Source organism: Nicotiana tabacum, chromosome 14 (genome assembly GCF_000715075.1).
Source record: "Nicotiana tabacum cultivar K326 chromosome 14, ASM71507v2, whole genome shotgun sequence".
Taxonomy (NCBI): domain Eukaryota; kingdom Viridiplantae; phylum Streptophyta; class Magnoliopsida; order Solanales; family Solanaceae; genus Nicotiana; species Nicotiana tabacum.
In genome coordinates, this window is record NC_134093.1 from 54,793,752 (window position 1) to 54,815,213 (window position 21,462).

General features: G+C 38.9%; 1 protein-coding gene across 3 annotated transcripts; it reads right to left on the minus strand.

Annotated features, from left to right (window-relative positions):
- Nucleotides 1–9,530: 9,530 nt before the first annotated feature.
- Nucleotides 9,531–15,161, minus strand: LOC107803018 (putative linoleate 9S-lipoxygenase 5). Of its 3 annotated transcripts, XM_016626614.2 has the most exons (12): nucleotides 14,842–15,161; nucleotides 14,580–14,706; nucleotides 14,334–14,441; nucleotides 13,978–14,211; nucleotides 13,104–13,393; nucleotides 12,402–12,642; nucleotides 11,926–12,261; nucleotides 11,735–11,820; nucleotides 11,546–11,653; nucleotides 11,085–11,389; nucleotides 10,725–10,988; nucleotides 9,531–10,641 (listed from the first exon to the last, which is right to left on the minus strand). In XM_016626614.2, the coding sequence occupies exons 4-12, from the start codon at nucleotides 14,207–14,209 to the stop codon at nucleotides 9,873–9,875; spliced, it is 2,631 nt and encodes an 876-aa protein (XP_016482100.1). In that variant the 5' UTR covers nucleotides 14,210–14,211; nucleotides 14,334–14,441; nucleotides 14,580–14,706; nucleotides 14,842–15,161; the 3' UTR covers nucleotides 9,531–9,872. The 3 variants fall into 3 exon arrangements, with proteins under 3 accessions (XP_016482100.1, XP_016482101.1, XP_016482099.1); XM_016626615.2 differs by lacking the exon at nucleotides 14,842–15,161 and having other exon boundaries at nucleotides 14,580–14,829; XM_016626613.2 differs by lacking the exons at nucleotides 14,334–14,441; nucleotides 14,580–14,706; nucleotides 14,842–15,161 and having other exon boundaries at nucleotides 13,978–14,284.
- Nucleotides 15,162–21,462: the final 6,301 nt, after the last annotated feature.

Genomic DNA, 21,462 nt, shown 5'->3' on the forward strand with positions numbered 1-21,462 from the left:
CTAGACCAGATGTTGTTACTTCCGATGCAGTGATCACAAATATTGTCTCAGTATGCCACAGGGATGCCTCTCTATTATTTGACCCTGGTTCCACTTATTCGTATGCATCATCGTATTTTGCTCATTATACGGATATGCCCCGTGAGTCCTTAGTTTCATCAGTTCATGTATCTACGCTAGTGGACGATACTATTATTGTAGACCGTGTATATCAGTCGTGTATAGTGACTATTGGGGGATTAGAGACTAGAGTTGATCTTTTGTTCCTTAGTATGGTGGACTTTGAATGATATTGGGTATGGATTGGTTGTCTCCATGTCATGTTGTTCTAGATTTTCACGCTAAGATCGTGACGTTAGCGATGACGGGGTTGCCAAGAATTGAGTGGAGAGGTTATCTAGACTATATTCCCAGCAGAGTGATCTCATATTTGAAGGCCCAGCGGATGGTTGGGAAGGGTTGTTTATCTTATTTGTCCTTTGTGAGGGATGTTGGTACTGATAATCCTACTATTGATTATGTTCCTGTGGTACGAGATTTTCCAGATGTGTTTCCTGCAGACCTGCTAGGCATGCTGCCTGACAGGGATATTGACTTTGGTATTGACTTGGTGCCGGGCACTCAGCCCATTTCCATTCCACCGTATCGTATGTCACCAGCTAAGTTGAAGAAATTGAATGAGCAGCTTCAGGAACTTCTTGATAAGGGGTTTATTAAGCCTAGTGTGTCGCCTTGGGGTGCACCAGTCTTGTTTGTGAAGAAGAAGAAGGATGGTACTATACGGATGTGCATTGATTACAGGCAGCTGAACAAAGTTACAATTAAGAACAATTATCCTTTTCCGTGCATTGATGATCTATTTGACCAGCTTCAGGGAGCGAGGGTGTTCTCTAAGATTGACCCGTTATGGTCATTATTAGTTCCTCGTGATGTCTTTTGGGCTGACCAACGCCCCTGCAACATTCATGCATCTGATGAACAGTGTATTTCAGCCTTATCTTGACTTTTTTGTCATAGTGTTCATTGATGATATCCTGGTGTACTCTCGTAGCCAGGAGGAGCATGCCCAGCATTTGAGGATTGTGTTGTAGCGGTTGAGGGAGGAGAAGCTTTATGCTAAGTTCTCCAAATGTGAGTTTTGTCTTAGTTCAGTGGCGTTCTTGGGGCACGAGGTGTCCAGTGAGGGGATTTAGGTGGATCCGAAGAAGATAGAGGTGGTTCAGAGTTGGCCCAGACCGTCCTCGGCCACGGTGATTCGGAGCTTTCTCGGCTTGGCCGGTTATTATCGTCGCTTCATGGAGAGTTTCTTGTCTATTGCATCGCTCTTGACCAAGTTGACCCAAAGGGGTGCTATTTTCAGGTGGTCGGATGAGTGTGAGGAGAGCTTTCAAAAGCTGAAGGCTACCTTGACCACGGCTCCAGTTCTAGTTTTACCTTCAGCTTCTAGTTCTTATACTGTGTATTGTGATGCTTCTCGAATCGGTATTGGATGTGTCTTGATGCAGGAGGGTAGATTGATTGCTTATGCTTCGCGTTAGTTGAAGCCTCATGAGAAGAACTACCATGTCCATGATTTGGAGTTAGTTACCATCGTTCATGCATTGAAGATTTGGAGGCATTATCTCTACGGTGTGTCTTGTGAGGTGTTTACAAATCACCAGAGTCTCCAGCACTTGTTCAAATAGAAGGATCTAAATTTGAGGTAGTGGAGATGGTTGGAGCTGCTAAAGGACTATGATATCACTATTCTGTATCATTTCGGGAAGGCCAATGTGGTGGTCGATGCCTTAAGTAGAAAGGCGGTGAGTATGGGTAGCCTTGCATTCATTCCTGTTGGTAAGAGACCTCTTGCAGTTGATGCTCAGGCCTTGGCCAACCAGTTCGTGAGATTAGATGTCTCGGAGCCCAGTCGGGTTCTAGCTTGTGTGGTTTCTCTGTCTTCCTTATATGATCGCATCAGAGAGCGTCAATATGATGATCCCCATTTTCTTATCGTTAAAGTCACGGTTCAGCACGGTGATGCCAGAGATGTTACTATTGGGGATGATGGAGTATTGAGGATGCAGGGTCGGATTTGTGTGCCTAATGTAGATGGGCTACGTGAGTTGATTCTCGAGGAGGCCCACAACTCGCGTTATTCCATTCATTCCGGGTGCCGCGAAGATGTATCAAGACTTGAGGCAATATTATTGGTGGAGAAGAATGAAGAAGGATATAGTATGGTTTGTAGCTCGGTGCCTCAACTGTCAGCAGGTGAAGTACGAGCATCAGAGTCCGGGCGGATTGCTTTAGAGGTTAGAGATTCCAGAGTGGAAATGGGAGCGGATCACCATGAATTTTGTAGTTGGGCTCCCACGGACTTCGAGGAAGTTCGATGCTATTTGGGTGATTTTGGATCGGCTGACCAAGTCCGCGCACTTCATTCCAGTTGGGACTACTTATTCTTCGGAGCGGTTGGTTGAGATTTACATCCGAGAGATTGTCCGCCTCCACGACGTACCAGTGTCCATCATTTTAGATCAGGGGACGCAGTTTACATCGCAGTTTTGGAGAGCTGTGCAGCAAGAATTGGGTACCCAGGTTGAGTTGAGCACAGTTTTTCACTCTGAGACAGACGGACAGTCCGAGCGCACTATTCAGATATTGGAGGAGATGCTACGTGCTTGTGTCATTTATTTTGGGGGTTCATGGGATCAATTTCTGCCACTCGCGGAGTTTGCCTACAACAACAGCTATCAGTCGAGTATTCAAATGGCTTTCGTACGAGGCTTTGTATGGGAGACAGTGTAGATCTCTGGTGGGTTGGTTTGAGCTGGGTGAGACTAGGCTATTGGGTACTGACTTGGTTCAGGCTGCTTTGGACAAGGATAAATTGATTCAGGATCAGCTTCGCACGGCGCAATCTAGACAGAAGAGTTATGCCGACAGGAAGGTCCATGATGTTGCTTACATGGTTGGGGAGAAGGTTCTGCTCAAGGTTTCACCCATGAAGGGTGTTATGAATTTCGGGAAGAAGGGCAAGTTGAGCCCTCGGTATACTGGGCCGTTTTGAGGTACTTCAGAGGATAGTAAGGTAGCTTACAAGCTTGCCTTGCCACCTAGTTTGTCGAGTGTGTATCCAGTATTTCATGTTTCTATGCTCTGGAAGTATGTCGGCAATTGGTCTCTTGTTTTGGATTTCAACACAGTTCAGTTGGATGGTGATTTGACTTATGATGTGGAGTCGGTGGCTATTTTGGATCGGCAGGTTCGAAAGTTGAGGTCAAAGGACATAGCTTTGGTGAAGGTGCAGTGGAGAGGTCAGCCGGTTGAGAAGGCTACTTGGGAGATCGAGCGGGAGATGCGGAGAAGATATCCGCACCTATTTGAGACTCCAGATACATTTCTAGACCTGTTCGAGGTCGAACGTTTGTTTAAGAGGGGGAGAATGTAACGACCCGATCGATCGTTTTGAGAGTTGTAGCCCCGTTTCCCCATTTATTGCTCATTTTGTACTTTATAGTTGTTATGTGACTTGTCAGAGTAGTCGGTTCAGGTCCGGAGTGAATTCAGAATGAAATGAGACACTTAGTCTCAAGGTTATAAGCTTAAGTTGAAATGATTGACCGGATATTGATCTATGACTAAACGACTTCGGAATGGAGTTTTGATGGTTCCTTTAACTCCATTGGGTGATTTTGGACATAGGAGAATGTCCGAATTGTAAATTGGAGATCCGTAGTGGAATTAGGTTTGAAATGGCGAAAATTAGATTTTTGGAAAGTTTGACCTGGAGTGGAGTTTTTGATATCAGGGTTGAATTCTGATTCCGGAAGTTGGAGTAGGTCTGTAATGTCATTTGTGACTTGTGTGCAAACTTTGGGGTCAATCGAATGTGTTTTGATAAGTTTCGGCGTCGTTTGTAGAAGTTGAATTTCCTTAGTTTCAATAGGCTTGAATTGGGGTGTGATTCATGTTTTTGAAGTTGTTTGATGTGATTTGAGGGCTCGACTAAGTTCGTATGAGGTTTTAGGACTTGTTGGTATGTTTGGTTGAGGTCTCGGGGGCCTCGAGTTGATTCCGGATGGTTAACGGATCAAAAGTTGAAGTTGAGTGATTGCTAAAGTTGGACCTTTGCTGGTGTCACTGCACCTGCGGAGCTTTGATCGCAGGTGCGAGCTCGCAAGTGTGGGCTGGCTTGCGCATGTGCGAGTTGGAGGGGAGTGTGCAGGTGGTCGCAGGTGCGATAGGGAGTTCCTTATCTGCGTGACCGTAGATGCGGCAGGGGAACCGCATAAGCGGAACTGGGTAGATGGGCTTGGTCCGCATAGGCGGCTTGGGTTCTCGCAGAAGCGGAGTGATGGACTGCAGGAGCGGAATGAGCTGCAGATGCATTGTGATGTTGTTTCTACGACGCCGCAGAAGCGGAAGTGCTGGGCAGATTATTAAAATAAGGGTTCGCGATTTTGGCTTCATTTCAAACATTTCAAGCACGGATTTGGGCGATTCTTGAGAGGGTTTTCGAGGGGATTCTTGAGGTAAATCCCTTGTGCTCATTTTTTATCAATAATATTGCTTCCCCGTTGATTTTTCCACCTAGTTGGTATGTATTTAAGGTGTAAATTGGGAGTTTGAGGCTAGGGATTTGGAGAGTTTGATTTGGGGATTTGGATGATGATTTGGGGTCGGATTTTGATAAATTTGTTATGGTTAGGCTCGTGGTTGAATGGGCTTTCGGGTTTTGTGACTTTTATCAAATTTTGAGATGTGGGCCCGGGGGCCGACTTTTGAGTCAATTTTTTATTTTAATTAATAGCTTAGCATTTTCTTATGGAGTTGATTCCTTTAGCCCGTATTGATTATATCAAATTGTTTATGGCTAGATTTGAGGCATTCAGAGGTCATTTCGTGAGGCAAGGGTGTGTTGGAGTAGAGATTTGCTTGGTTGAGGTAAGTAACAGTTCTAAATTTAGTTCTGAGGGTATAGAACCCCGTATTACGTGTCATGTAGTTAGTTTTGAGGTGACGCACATGCTAGGTGACGTGCGTGTGGGCGTGCACCGTAGGAATTGTGACTTGGTCAAATTCCATGGGACTGTGTAGTTGAATAATCTATTGTTATCTGTACATTCTCCATGTATTAGAGAAATTAAACCACAAATCATGTTAGCAATCATGTTTAGACTATGAGTTGGCACTGTAAAGACCCACAACGGTCGCGTACATGTTGAATTATCTGCTAATTGCTGTTTTGTACCCAGTCACAGTTTTACTTGCATATCATATCTCAGTCTCTATTGTTCCTTGTTGATACATTACATCATTTCTGTTTGGGCTAATTTTCATGATCATTGAGAGCCCGAGAGACTGGAGAGGTTGATGACTGAGTGAGACCGAGGGCCTGATTGTGAGAATATTTATGGGATTGGGCTGCACGTCATAGCATGTTTCACTGATTTATGCCATAATTAGCTTGTTATATCGTATAGGCTGAAGGAGCCCCTCCGGAGTCTATACACACCCCTGGTAAGCGCTGGTACCTACTGAGTACGAGTGTCGAGTGCTGAGTGATTGTGAGGAAAGAGTGATTGTGAAATTGGAGTGAATGAGAGGACTAAATGACTGTTACTCTGAGAGGATACATTGACTTCATTATTTTTACACTTCAACTGTCATATATTACTGTCTTGAAATTTCTGAGAGATATTATCTTATGTTTCAGTTGAACTTGACATGAATTTACTGTTTTGGTTTTAATTGTCGAACTTGAAAGCATGCTTACCTCCCTATGTTGAAATTACTGTAATTGGACTATAATTGTGAAGCTCGTCACTACTTTCAGTTTTTTATTTAGTATTGTTACTTACTGAGTTGGTTTTACTCACGCTACACCCTGCACTTCGTATGTAGATCCAGGTATTTTCGGACACGATGGGTGTTGATTTCATCGCACGGTTGGTCTTTTGGGAGATTCCAAGGTAGCTGCTCGGCGTTTCGCAGACCTTGTCTCTCATTCCCTATCTTTCCGCTTATTGTATTTAGTTTCAGACTATCATAGACAGTATTTTCCAGACTTGTGATGTATAGATGCTCATGTACTCTGTGACACCCCGATAGTTGGGAACTTCCGTATTGTGTTTTGGGTTTCTATCCCTATTTTATGAGAACTTTTATTATTTAAACTGCTTTAATTCATTTCTGTTAAAGGTGTTGGAATTATTTCAAAATGTCGGTTTGCCTAGTACCACGATAGGCGCCATCATGACTAGTAGTACCAGGTGTAGGTGATGGTGTTTCAAGATTGTTATGTGACTCAATATTATCTTAATTATCATCTACACCATAATCTTCTTGTAGTTGCTCATAGTCTACATTTATATTTTTAGGTGAACTTTCGAAAACATGTGTAAAGCTACTAGAAGAACCACCTCTATTTCTTTTACTCTTACTAGTACACGCTTTTTTGGTTGCTCTAAATATATTTATTATGCAAATTAAATTAAAAAAACTAAATTAATAATTCAAAATAATAAAATAAAATAAACAGCCAAGAAGAGAAAGAGATGGAACAAGTGTACCATGATGCCGCACTAAATTTGATATTTGAAAATTGAAAACCTCGCTCACTTCACTTGTAAATTTGTAGTATCACACTTCAATTGATAATACCAAACTTCATTTGATAATTGTAATTTTGTAGTGGCTACCGTAATTAAAATTGATAAAACTTGAAATAACAATTAATTGAGAGCAATTAAATAATCAAGAGATAATTAGAGTAGAAGAAGAGAGCAAGTTGTAAGAAAAAATAAAAAAGAGGGAGAGGGGAGGGCTATTTATAATTTTTAAAAGATTACAATTATAATTTATCAATTATAAGTGGTGGGGAGCTATTTTTCTAATGGGGTAGGTTGAAACGGCTATTTTTGCAAAAAAGAGCCATTGGCGAATGGTCTTCCCAGATTTTGATTATTGGCAACTGTCAAATTTTTTTACCATTACCGGGCTGGAATCCGATAAGGAATTAGTAACTTCTTACTGAGCCAGCCGGGCTCCAGTGTATCGATAACGAAAAAAGGCCCGCCCCCCATCTGGACCAACCTCCCTATACAACCCATCTCGTTTCACCTCTTGCCGGGCTAACCCGGGCTATACCAGGTCGAACCGGATAGTTAACAAGCTGGCCTGGTCCGTTTAACATGTTTACAAAAATGGCTTAGCAGTAGCCCGGTAGTTCGATTCGAATATGTGAGTAGTTTGAAAAAGTTCACTTTTGGAAAAAGTTCACTTTTGATCAATCGTTTATTAGTAAATTCGAACTTTACTCCTTGTGATGTTTACCTAAACACATATATTCTTCAATAACTAAAATTTGTAATTTTTGTCCCTTCATATATTATATTTAAACTATTTTTAGAGGTATATCACCTTCAAAATATAATGTAATTAACAATAAGTAATGAAAAATTTTAACAATTAATAATTTGTTGAACTTGTGAAGGTTTACGAGCAGAGGCCAAAGTCGACAATGCATTTAATAAATATTAAATAAACTTATCACCAAATGTTATCAACATTAGAGGGACTAAAAAATCAAATTCCCCAATCAGTTCTCACCATCAACAACTATCTTCCAATCAATGATTTTTTTGGAAATCTACATTGTGTGGCCGCCCTCCAAATAATATATATATAAAAAAAAAAATACAACCTAAGGAGAACCGCACACAAAAGCTAGATATTGAGGTCGGAAAGCCCAAGGCTATATAAACCTCATATGAGCACTTTGTAGTACCGATGTGGTTCTCCCTAGGTTGTATCAATGGTATCAGAGTCACCCACCACCCTCTCTGCCCATCATGCCTTGGATGGTGATGTCGTTATTGCAGTGTTCGCCCGGAGCTAGAAATATCCGGCGCACAGCCATCGGGGACGACGGATGCCGAGCGCGGTAGTTTGTTATGGTCTATTACAAAGGAATGTGACTTGAATTCCATATCGGTACTACAAAAATGCTGATGTGAGTTTATATAGCCTTGAATTATGCTACCTCAATAGCTAGCTTTTGGGTATGCTTCTCCGTGTATATACTGGCGGTTGCAATTATTTTCATCCATGTTAAAAGCCCTTTTTTCGGTTAGGGATCTGAAAATAGCCCGTTGACTGTGAGAACTAAATGGGGAATGAGACTGTGAGAACCAAATGGGGAATTAGTTTCACTCATTCCTGTGTGTTTAACTATCATCTCTTGATCAAGTAATGACACACTTAATACAATGATGACACACGGAAAACGGCACGCTCGCCATTTCTGCAGAAATTTTCTTTAAGTGGCAGTTGCTTATGGCGGATAGTCAAAAGTGCCCAACTTTCCAAGCAATTCTGTGATGAAAGCGAATTACCCCGATTTGCTATATATAGTTAGTTACCTCAGCAGAATATAATCTATCATTTTCTACTGCTTCAACCTCATGGGGTGAGTGTATTTGCCACATCTGTTCTGTTGTCAATTTTAGTCTCCTACTATTGTTATAAGTCGTCTCATATTCTGCTGCATTCTTTCCTTTTCTTATGTTCTTTGGGAATTTGTTCCAACTGGCGTAGGACTTTAATCTTGCTGCACCAAAGATAAATCTGATCATTAAATGCCAAAATAAGAGGATTAACTTATATACATTAAGAGTGTGCAGAATTGTTACATGTTATTTTCCATGTTGCTAATCCCATCTTTTATGAATGATCACTTGTAGATATCTTTTAGGTCAGTGTAAAATTTCTTTTGCATTGCCCTCTATTAAGTTATATACACTGACAAAATAAATTTTTCACCGTCAATATGGTTTAAAAGTTGCAGTATATTATCTGGTAGTTGACAAAAAAGAAATGAAGGTTGTTATGTAAACTACTTGCTTTCTCCTGATTCTAGCTAAACATTACCCTTTGCTTTCTCTTGATAGGATATATTTTCAATAATTTATTCACTTCTGGGTTATTACCAGGATAAGTTGGTCATTGCTTGAGAAACGAGAATGTAAAATAATTTAAGTTTGAATTGATAAGAAAGCCAGTTAGTAGAAGGTGGGACTTGAAAAGTAAGGCATGATCATTTTCTTGAATTATGTTCGTAGACGTTAACTTTAATGCTGTCTCGTAACCTTCATAAATTGAAATTTGTAGGATGCACCAGTAAATTTGTCCTAAAAGCAGTAGAATAGTGAAAAAGGTTGTATATACTAATTCCACAAGAAATCGCGTATTTTTGGGTGAAACGTATGTTTTCGCAAGATGATGATCTATTCCACCAGTTAAAAAGACTGGACATTTTTGTGCTAAGACGTGTAATGTGCAGGAGTCTTGTGTTAACAGATATGCCTCTATTTATAGAATTTGAAGGAATGTGAAAATCTCTATCGATCCATGCCATATGGGGTCGGCATTCATCTCTTTGATGTGTTTCTTTCCTATTTCTCTCAGTGCTGCTGTTTAGCGATGTGCTTTTAGCTGCAGTACATAATAGGATCATGATCCAAAAACAATAAAACCATGTTATAGTTATAGAAAAATTAGAAGAAAAAAATACTATTGTAACGTGTTTGACATAAACAAGGACCCATTGCTTCCGTTTCTTTTCTTGGGCTCCTAGTCATGAAGCTGTTGAATTTCCACCTTTTTACATTTAAGCAGAGATTACAAGGTGGGGGAAAATGAGGGGATTTGCTCATTGATTTTATTGTAAAAACACACACTAACAATAATGGAATTTGGCTAAACAAATATTGACATAAAAATAGATCTACACACATCTGTTGCCACTCCTGCTTAAGTTGCGGATGATTTCTGCAGGTTGACGAGGACTGCAAAAGCTATATATCAGCTATTCGTGCTGTAGAACCTCAAATTGAGACACTATTGGGAATTCCTTTTCCAGTAAGTCCACTTTCACTATTGTCACCTGAGGCATTGGGGTATAGCAACATATATGGCACCTTTACTGGTCCGTTGCGATTCTTCCATCTGCTGTCATTGTTCCTTTCCACTATTCTGTTCTCCACTTCGACTAATCTGTCATGGAATCTTTGAAATGCCTGTCGCGGTTGAATATCTGAGGTCCACTCGGGAGTATCTCTCTGTCCCAGATATATCTCATCTGAAGAATGTCGTGACAATATTTCTATTAAAGAAACACCTAGCAGAGTTTGGAACTGGGCTGTGATTGTCTTCAGGAAGGCAAGGTCAGGGTTTGACTCAAGCTCAGCATATTCAGGGGTGCCTGGCTCAGGCATGAATCGGCGGCTTACGGTTGGGCGATTTGGGAGGTAACCAGCATAAGGATACTGCCCGAAGTTGACAGCTGCGTGAAGAGCAGAAGCCACCCATATGATAATTGTGCATGCTTCGGCGAGTTCAGCTCGGGTCTGCATCTGAGGCCACCATGGTTCATCTTTCAAGTCACCATGACCTTCATTGCGAACTTCCGTCCACCATGACTGGAGCTCAGTATCATCTTGGATCATGTCGTCTGTTGGGTAATAGAATGAACAGTAGTCATTTACCCAGGCTTCAATTGCTGACCAGATCTCAAGCCCATCTACAGCAAAAGGATAATCCTCTATTAGAAGTCTAAGGCCAAAGGGCTGGCTTGAGTCTGGCACTGCTACTCCTCTGCGATAAAGAAAGTGGGAGTGTTAGATTCTGGTCAACATTGATACTGATATAAAGTTCTTAACATGAAGTTTTGGACATACCTCTTAAGCAGATCAGCAGGGAGTCCTTGCTCGGTGAACACCCAGTTCTTATAGACAATAGAAGACATCTCCATGGCATATTTACCCGGAAAAACTGTCAGCTCAAGTACTCCACCTGCATTTATGAGAATCTGCCGAGCCAAAGCATTAATATACATGGTATCGCGGAAATGAGGTTGTAATAGCTTGAATATTGGATGAAGTACGCTCAAATGTCTATTTGTAGCAATCACAAATGGCTCTATAACTGCATGAGTATTTAACCTGCAATTCGAGGTGAAGTTAGTGAACTAGACTTAAACTTAAAAATGCTACCAAAAATTGTCATCCTTCCATCTACTTTGCTAAGAAGCAGCTTACCAATGACTGACGAGCTGATGATAGCCAGAGTCATTTACAGCGGCATAAGCTTTGGCCAGCTGCCAGACAGAGCCTTCAACACCTTCGTCGGCTGGTGTAAATACAAGGCTGGTGGCACCATGTTTATCTCCTTGTGGATGAGGTAAGCTCAACTCAATTGCAAGTGGCCTCAATGTTCCATTATCTTGAAGAAAAAGGAGAGTCCGACTGGCATACGTCTTTGTATTTGTTGTATTAATCCGTCTGAGATAAGGCATCAACGCATCATGATGGTCCAAAATGAAGAGCTTATTATACTCAATTGCCTGCAACCACAAGTACAGAAGGCAAGTTTTAATCTTTACCATATTCTTAGACAAAAATCTAGTTTTTTCAGGAAATAAAGAAAGCCTTTGTTAAGTTTTTTGCTTGTTTTTCATCGGTATGTTAAGGTACAAGAGGAAAATAGGTCAGGAATTTACTTCATCTACAGTTAGTTCATCCATGTTTTTCTCTATGTCCTCCCTTGTGATTGAACTGGTCTGATTACCATATACTTTAGGATCCAACTTGCTAGCTGGGGGAAACTCCTGATAAGAATTTAATGGATTAGAAATATGAATGAAAGAAAAGATCATTAAACCAACTAGCCTTTGAATATTGTTTGATACCTGAAGACGTCGAATGATAACAGGGTTGACTCCAGCTAGCATTTCCCGTCCAAACTCTTCATCTGTCCTCCAGGCAGACCTATCCACTGCAGTAATTTTAAACGAAGCTCTATCAGTGTTCACATTATGACGCAATATCTTTCACCTCAGGAAGTATCTGCTATCTAAATAGTTGGAAGAGCCTTAGGTACCTTTGATTACATCAGGCATCGGAAATTTGAGAAATGGTTCACCATCGGAGCGGACTAGTTCTTTGAGCATCTCCCATGGGATACATTGCCTGAGTTTGTTTAAATGATGGTCAGGCAGCTTAATTCCACCTTCATAGAGCTTGAGTACGTCTTCAAAGCTATCAAACTCGTTGAAGGTTTTGTCAAATAAAGCAACAATCTCAGGAATGAGGACCTGACCCAGAGATTTAACAGCATATGCAAGGAAATCCGAAAGCTTCACATGAGTGAAACGTTCGTCCCGTGGAACATATATGTTCAAACCTAAAGGTGGCAACCGGCTCTCTGAGTTAGGATCTGCCAAGACAACATGAACATCAGCTGCTTATTATCCATAGTACTTCATTAGTTTTTAATTCACTTTATTCTATTAAGTTTCTACAACAATGTAAATCATATCATTTTAATGTTACGTCTTTGATTTATTTGTGATCTACCTGTTTTAGTTGGTCGACGGCTTGTCCTGCCTCTACGAGGATATGGGTATTCCTTCGACCCACCAAGCACAGGACGAACAGATTCCGGCCCCTTATCTGGAAATCCTAGATCATTGTAGAATGCATAATCATACACTCTGTCCCACTCCTTGAGCATGCCTGAACCGCTTCCACGAAGATTAAGAAGCTCCTCTTCCCTGTATGGTCGAAGGGGTTCCGGTGTGTTGCTTGGCAGGTATGTCTGGAAAACCAGCAAATTTGATTTCAGCATATCGTATCATATTTTGAACCTATCAACTCTATACAACTGTTTAGTTATCATTTCTAGAAAAAGTACGAGTTTCAGGAAGTCAATATGTAGCTATCCTATCAAGGTTGCCATGGTTGTTCACTTATCCTAATCTAGTTAGTGAAAGAATTTTCATAGCTTTTGTCTATTTAGAACAAGAATGAACTTTTTAGGCTCTCGAAGAGGACCCGAAGAGAATGTCCCAAAAAGTTTTACATGCATAAAAATTCACAAAATTCACGAAGCTTCATCAGTATGTGTCTGGTTATTGCCAACAAACATAAAGTACAACTCTGAGGCCTGAACCTCAATCCAACTTTTGATTTTCAATGTGATTTGCTCTAGTTTGCCTCGGCAGGTTACTTTTCCTTACTTAACTCACACTAATATTGCTAATCTAATGTTAGAGATACCTTGTTTGAAAAAAATACTCGGTTGTATTTGTAGCGATGTGCTGGATACACCCATGAATTACACACAAAATGAAGTTGACCATGTCCAGGAACATCTTCTAAAATGACTGTCCTGAGGTAAAACTGGCTGTGGTGATAGTTTTTGATTATGAAAGCTCCAGGAACTCCCATGGACTCATCCCAGTCAAATGTCACATTAAATGTAGCATCTCCCGCTGATATTGAAGTCAAAGTGGACATCCATTTCTCCAAGAATGCTGGTTTTCCCAACTTCCCTTTACATCCATTTCCTACAAAATTCAAACACAGGTCTTTGTATTAAACTTACAAACTACAAAACTTTTTTTCTTTTAGATACCAAATTGAATATCAACTTGCTACTGTTTAGATATTAATTAATTAATTAATTGAAGTTACATATCCCTCTAATAACTTAAGCATCGAGATGAGGTGCTCACCCCATTCAATATGGTATCACAGCATCCTAAGAAAAAGACTCCCGCGTGAGAAATGTGTGTTGTAGGCATAAAGGAATAAATTAAAGTGCACCCTCTCGAGTTGTTTTTTAAAGTTTTAGATGAAGTGGCTACACAATTCAACAACTACTAAAGTGGAAGGAAATATCAGGAAACAACAGGTCAAGCCCTCCCAGGATTAGACTAGGATCAACTTAACTTGAATCATCAATATTTTTGCTATTTAAAGCACATGGAAAATTCAAACGCTCTCTATGTTCTGTTGCTTGGTTTTATAGTTGAAAAAGGGCACTGAGGTTTGCTTAAAACATAATTTGTGTTTAGTTATTTATTAGCTTTCATGTCCTCGTATCAGAACCTTGTTGACAGAAAAGTAGAGCACAAGTAAAAGGAGGTACCAGATTCTGCATGGTCAGCACTGATGAGCTGCAAAGAGACACCTTTGCCAAAGACTTCATGAACTCTATCAAGGAAAGAAGCACCAACATCCTTCAAGTCCAAGACATTCTTTTTCATCAATACAACTGTCCCTCTGACTTTCTTCCCATTGGTATTATTGTTAAAGTTGTTATCTTCTATTGTAGGCTCATGGTTCTTGCCACAAACCACTTGAAGCAATTTGTCCAGCATCTCTGCAGAACATGGTGGAAAGATCCCCATTGAGCAAAATTAGAAAGCAAGAAACAGAAAAATATTTTGAGCTCAAATGAAGGGATAAAGATGAGTATTTATAGAAGGAAAGATATCACTTTACCTCCAATTGGAGCTACTGTAGCAGTGGTAGACTTGGCAATAAGTATGTTCACAACTTCTTGACCAAGAATCTGGTATTCTTTTACGACCAACTTGTACTCTTCTTATACTAGTCATACATGGAAATATATTGGGGGTATAAGAAAGTTTCAATCTTTAATAAAAGAAAAAGGTTAAAGAACTTATTCCATCTGGCATTATGATTTAAAATATTATCATGTTGTTCTCACAAATAATATTGACATACCTTGCCATTTACTATAAGCTTACTGCAGCCCATGTATTTTCATTAATTGCTTTGAACTCTTCTTCTTTGCCCTGTTTTCCTCTATATTCTTGGTCTTCTCCTTGTTTCACACTTACTGATTCACTCACTGAAAGTGACAATCAATAGAGAGATGGAATAGGGGTACAAATAAAAGTGAGAACAGTTATAAATGTAATGTGATTGATAAGCAGAAACTTTACAACTTGACCGATAGAGATGTTTAAAAGAATAATAAGCTCACCTTTTTTAATTTTTTGTGCAAAGCATCTTCCAGGAGGAACACAAGTAAAGAAAAGTAAAAGGGCACTGGGGTTCCTCCCTACTCCCCCCTCCCCCTCAAATCACCCCACCACTACCTCTCTACTCCAATGTCTCAGAAAGGGTCACAACTCACAGGTTAGGTAGTTGAGAACATAAATCCCTTCTAGTGGGCCCCTTTGTTTGGGAATGTGAGCAGGGGGGGTTGGGGGTGGGGTGGGGGGTAGGGGTTAGTAAAGCAGGAATTACACTAGTACTAGTACTAAATATGAGTACGTATAGCTGTCAACACAGGGAATGTTATCTATCCAGGAAATTTCTTACAGATAGAAAAGAAAATGATGGTTGACTTGACTAGAAGGAAAAATGAGATTCTTGATTTACCGGACGAAGTAAAAGAGTTTCCCGTGGAAGCGGACTAAAGGATTTTTCTTCAATTGGAGTCAAAAAAAACAAAATAAGACAAAAAGGTCCACGTGGTGATGGTTCATTGGAAGATCTAGAAAATTCATTTTTACTGCCATTCAGTTAATTTTCCTTTTTTAGGTTGAGGTGGAAAGTGTTAAAAGGTAAAGGTGACGGGGGGCTGGGGGCTGGGCCGGTTTGCTGGAAAATTTGACCGGCCGGTCACCAATCCGGGTCGGTTACCGGTTTTTTTCAATCGGGTTTAATGGGTCCGGGCCTATTCGATGATTTAATGAACCGGAACGGTTCGGGGCCTAAGGGGACGGGACGGACTATTTTTTTTGTATTTTGTATAACTACCGTAATTTATATTAAGATAAAGTAAAAATATAAAACCAAAAAACAAACTTATAAAAACAGTGTTTGAATAAAGGATGCAAAGGCTTTAAAATCCTTATATTTGAATATATCATTAAGAATTTAAGATAATAGAATACAATGAAGATGGGGAAAAAATTGCACTTATAATTTGCAAGTTATTTTTTTATTTCAAACTTGCAAATTAAAGTTTACATTTAACAACAACTAAATTAACGAAAAAAGAGTAAATTCAAAGTTTAATTATTAAATATAAATCTAGAACTTCAAAGGTTTTGCATTGCCTTAGTAAGTTCTTGATAATCAATATGAACTTCTTGGCCATCTTCTGGAGTGTTAAATTCAGATGGATGACTACGTGTTAATATATCTCCAAGTTCCTCCTCTTCTGGTTTATCAACATACTAAAACATACTAAAACTTTCAAAGCATTGCTTCCCAATGAGTGACGGGTGTCTCCTAGTTGTTGTCTTCCTTGACTAAATGCACTCTCTGATGCAACAGTTAAAATTGGCACATTCAGCACGTCCCGAGCTATAGCGGAAAGAACGGGAAATTGCTTTTCATTCTCATGCCACCATACCAACGGTGAAAATTCCTTTGTGCGAGGCTTTGATTGCTTTTGCAAGTAGAATTGAAGTTCATCAATGTTCCTGCTACTTTGAGTAAAAGAAAATGTAGCCCAAATATTATAAGCATCAAGGCCTTCATCTTTATCCATAGTAGCAGATGCAGTAGAAGAAGTACAATGCATATTGGGATTAACATTGCCTACATTAATAGCATCATCATCAATTATATTTGCATAATAATTATATAATTATTGTAAATAATCATTTAGCTTGTTCATACAACAATATAGATTTGGGGTTTCAGTTGGTCAAATATCTGGGGTTTCAGTTGGTCCAGTCTCCATATAAGTATATAAAGCTTTGATTAATTAGTGATAATTAGATATCTTTATAGAAGGATTTAAAACATCACTAATTAAGTAAATAAAAGGAATTGGAAAGAAATATATTTTGAATTTGGCTTGCATTTTTTCAACAACATCCTTATATTTTTCTTTCTTCTTAAATTCAGAGAGTAGAAAAGAAATTTCAGTATATGTACTAAAGACATAGTAATAGAAGGGTAATATGCTCCAGAAAACTCAACAGTAGCTGTATAAAATTTATATAAAAATTGAACAACATCATTTCCCAAGTATTAGTTGTTAACATACGATTTGGACCAGTACAATGCGCATTAACAACTTCAGTTATTGACAATCTATATTTGTAGCAACATTTTAAAAATAAGTATTTATAATTCCATTTAGCAACAATTTCATCTGGCATGAATCTGGGGTTAAGGTTATTCTCCGTACACTTAGTCTTAAATTCCCTAATTCTAGATTGTCTATTATTTCCTTAAATAACACCAACTGCTCTTCTAACATGAGTAATCTCAATCAAAAATAAATCAAGACCGCTTTTAACAATTAAATTATAAAATATGACATGCACACCTAACATGAAAAATTTTGTCTAGTGGTATTGAAATAGCGGCATTATTGTTAGAAGCATTATCAAAAGACATATACAATACTTTTTTATTAAGATTTTAAAATTCAACAACTTCGCAAATAGTAGTACTTATAAGAATAGTAGTATGGCTTTGATCTTCATCATATTTAAAAGCGATAATACGTTTTTGCATACAATAATTATTATCTATCCAATGAAATGTAATTGTCAAATAATCATTTCCATTTACAGCATGACCAATATCAGAAGTTAGAGAAACTCTACAAGGAATGTGGTCAAATAAATAACGTATGTATGTATGATATTGTCCATGAAGTCTAAAGATATCATATCTACAAGTACTTCTAGGGATACCTTTAAATAAGGGATTATAAATCCATTGAATATACATAGTCACATATGATGAAGAATCAAAAGAAAAAGGTAGACAACCCAAAGCAATCATTTTTGCTAACTCCTCACGATCCTTCATTTTATCATATTTCATAAGTCCTCCAGTACTAGGGTTTAGAGTTCCTTATTTTTCATCTAAATCAGAGTCTCATTCTATAGGATGGGTAATTTTCATATGTCTATTAAGTGTTCAAGTCCCCCTAAACCTCATCATGTCTTATGTTTAAAATCATCTTTACAAATTTTGTATATAACTCTATCAAAATTCTCTATTTCGTCAAAAATATTTCCAAACGTTACTTCTTTATCTCCGATTAGTAGTCGGGGCCACAAGTGGTCTACTACTAGCGCCACGACCACTCCCCGGCTACCAACTCCAACACTACTAGGTATAAGTGGTGTCTCATCTTCAATTTCTAATTCATTATCTTCTATACCGAAATCTTCCTGTAATTGTTCATAATCTATATTATTATCAGGTGATATTTCAGAAACATGTGTAGAATCATTTAAATTACTATTAGATGTTGAAGTAGTACCTCTTTTTCTATTTCCCCGATTACCCAGAATAGCAACCTTATTACAAACTCTTTTTGCAGCATTAAATATATTGTGAAAATTTAACTACTAACAAAAATTAAAAATATAAATAAAATAGTAAATAAGAGAAAGAGTTGGAGGGAGTGCACCGAATTTCGCAATAAATTGAACATTTGATAATGTCGCAACTCCAATGTTACCACGAAGAAATGCCAATTGTTCAACGTTCAAACTTCAAACTTCAAATAATACGAAAAATTAAATTTCAAAAAAATGAGAGCCAAATAGTTAATTGCAATTTAGGTGAAGAATGAGAGAATGAAAATTGAGGATTTGAGTTTGAGAAATGAGAGATGAGTGAAGAAATGAAGAAGAGGGGGAGTGTATTTTTAGTTTTTCAAAGGGCTAAATTGTAAAAAGTATTTTTTTTAAAAAAATTGCCCAAAATAAAAGGGCTATTCTTGCAAAATATCCGTTGGGCAACAGTCAAATTGGAAGCTGACCGTTGCCAACGGTCAACTTATTATTTTAAAAAAATCTAAAAATAACTGTTGGACTGCTCCGAGGCAGTCCGGTTAACCGGTTCACTAGTGATTTTCCTTTACCGATTTTGACTGGTCCGGTTAACCAGTAAGTAAAATCAATATGTACCAACCCCTTATCCCCCCCAAACCCAGCCCTACCCGGGCCCCTACCACCGGTCCGGGCCGGTGAGGTTTAATATAGGTATGCGCTAGTGCGGAACCAGGTCAACTCGGGCCGTTAAACAGTATAGTTGAAAGACATCAAAGTTGAAGTTAGGAGTATACTTCATTGAGTCTGAAACCAAAGTGTGATTCTTTTGGACTCAAAAGACACAAATAACTAAAAAACAAATTGTGTACCATTTTATATATAGCGTAGTTATTCACCGCGCTATACCTTAACGACACGTTTGTCCGTTAAGGTATAGCGCGATGAATAACCACGCTATATATAAAATGTCATGCCCCACCAATAATTCTTCTGCACTTAACTGACCACTAATAATTCATTTGGGTATAGCGGTTATTATGTATGCGCTAAATATATAGCGCCTACTATGCATGCGCTATATTTCAATTATTGTACCCCCTTCCCCCGGTCTTGTTTTTTTCTTATTTAAGGAGTTCCAGAATTAGGTAAAAATTCATTCTGGATCCTTCAGGTCTTCCAAAATATTTGTTCGTTAAATTATTTTACATTTTGTCGTAATGTCCGAAGACCGAAAAATTAGGGTTTCATTATATTGTGGGGTGAGGTTGTGGTGAAAAATAACTCAGTACGTTATAGTTGTTCTCCACAGTATCATGTTAAGTTGCCACTTACAATGGAGTACGATAGATTGGTATCGTTGTTATGTAAACAAATGAGTGTGAGCAAACGTTCGGTGAATATTAAAGTAACCGGAAGATATCCACATTTTGTTACTCCGCAAGGGGTTGCATGTTATGCTGAATTTAACATCAAAGATGATAAAACTCTGATAGATTTTTTGAGGACTCCGGATGAACACTAGGAACTTCTTGTGTTAAATATGTTAGAAATGTACGTCAAGGCTGAAGACGTTCGCAATAATGAGGTTCCGCAAAATAGGGATATCCCTCAATCATCTATTGGGTTTTTTTGGAGCAGTTTTATCCGAACAGATTTTGGGTGAAAGAGGTTGGCCAGATCTAAACTTATCTCCACGGGCAAATGCGGAGCGATGACATAATTTCTCCCCAAGTTCACATAATCCACAAGTCGAGTGGTAAACTTTAATTTTTCTTTATGTTACGATGTTTATTTTTATGTATTGAATGTGTATTAGCACTCATATATTCCAAAGGGGGTACCGGCCAGATATGAATTTTACAAGTTATGAACCAACAGACAGTAGGAATATGCCTAGTTTTGGTGTGTTGGATCATGGTGGTCCATCCGGGAGTCATCATCAACATGATAATGTGCATCATGTGATATCAACACATTATGATTTGTAAGTGAAGTGATAAAGTTTATATGTAATGTTTGGATGAATTTGAGAAACTCATTATTTTATTGGTTGTGCAGTGAAAACGAGCAACTTGAAGGTCCTGTCCTTACTCAATTGCCCGATGACGATATATTTATTCGAGATCTAGCAAATGTGCAGAGTCAGGAAGATAATAGTGATTATGACAACAATCCTGACGAGTCTGGAGATGACACACCCTTCCCTGATGAGGTTGACGATGATGGGGGCGAGAATGATGAACCTGATTTGATGAGGGAGCATTCTCCACCACCCGTTAGTCAAGAGTGTACAAGTCCCATGTGCCATTTTATTCAAGGTAGATTCCCTACCTTGATCAGTTGCCAATTATGCAGGATGTCGATGCCCTCACAGGGGATGTTGACGAAATTCGGACAGCAATGTGGGATGAATCTAGAGCAACGGTGTTGTAAAAGGTCATGCTTTTTGCTGATAAAGCGCTCCTAAGCAGGGCGTTACGAATGTACATCATAAAAGAGTCTCGTGAGATTATGGTTCATGAGTCATCTCCGGAAGTATATAAGGTTATTTGTCGTAGATGGTTTCAAGGTTGTAATTGGATGCTGCGTGCGAGAAAGTTGAAAACAAATATATGGATGTACCATTACCAAAAGAAAGGCATTTCTCGGGCGTAAACATGCTTTTGAAATTGTTTATGGTAACTGGGATAAGTCATTTGCGCTCTACCCAGGTACATGGCTACATTACAATACTTTAACCCCGAGACTGTTGTTCAAAGGAAGCTTGAGCGGAGTCCGAGAATATCAGAATACATATTCAGATATGTGTTCTAGGCATTTAAACCAGCCATTAGTGATTTTTTTCATTGTCGGCCGGTAATATCCATAAATGACACTTATGTCTATGGAAAGTATGATATTAAGTTGTTGATCACCGTTGCGGTAGATGCTAATGGAAGTATATTTCCCCTAGCATTTGCTATTTATGCCAATGAAAGCCAAGAGACATGGACAATGTTAAGTTATTTATCTAATATCTGATCCGCATTGCAGTATTTTAAGTTATGTACAGAATTTACGTGCATGGCAGGAACCGTATGCCTACCACTATAACTGTATTAGGCACTTGAAGGACAGCTTTCAGAAGGCTTATCCGAACAAGGACTTGCATCATTTAATGTGGATGGCTGCAATAGATCACCAAGAGTGTAAATTCAGGAGGTGAATAGAATTAATTAGGCAGGAAGACTCAGAAGCCTATCGTTGGTTGATGCGACATGAGCTTGACAAGTAGACTTTATATGCGGATGGTGGTAGAATATGGAAAATTTTGACTACAAATGTGTCAGAGTCTTTCAATAGGT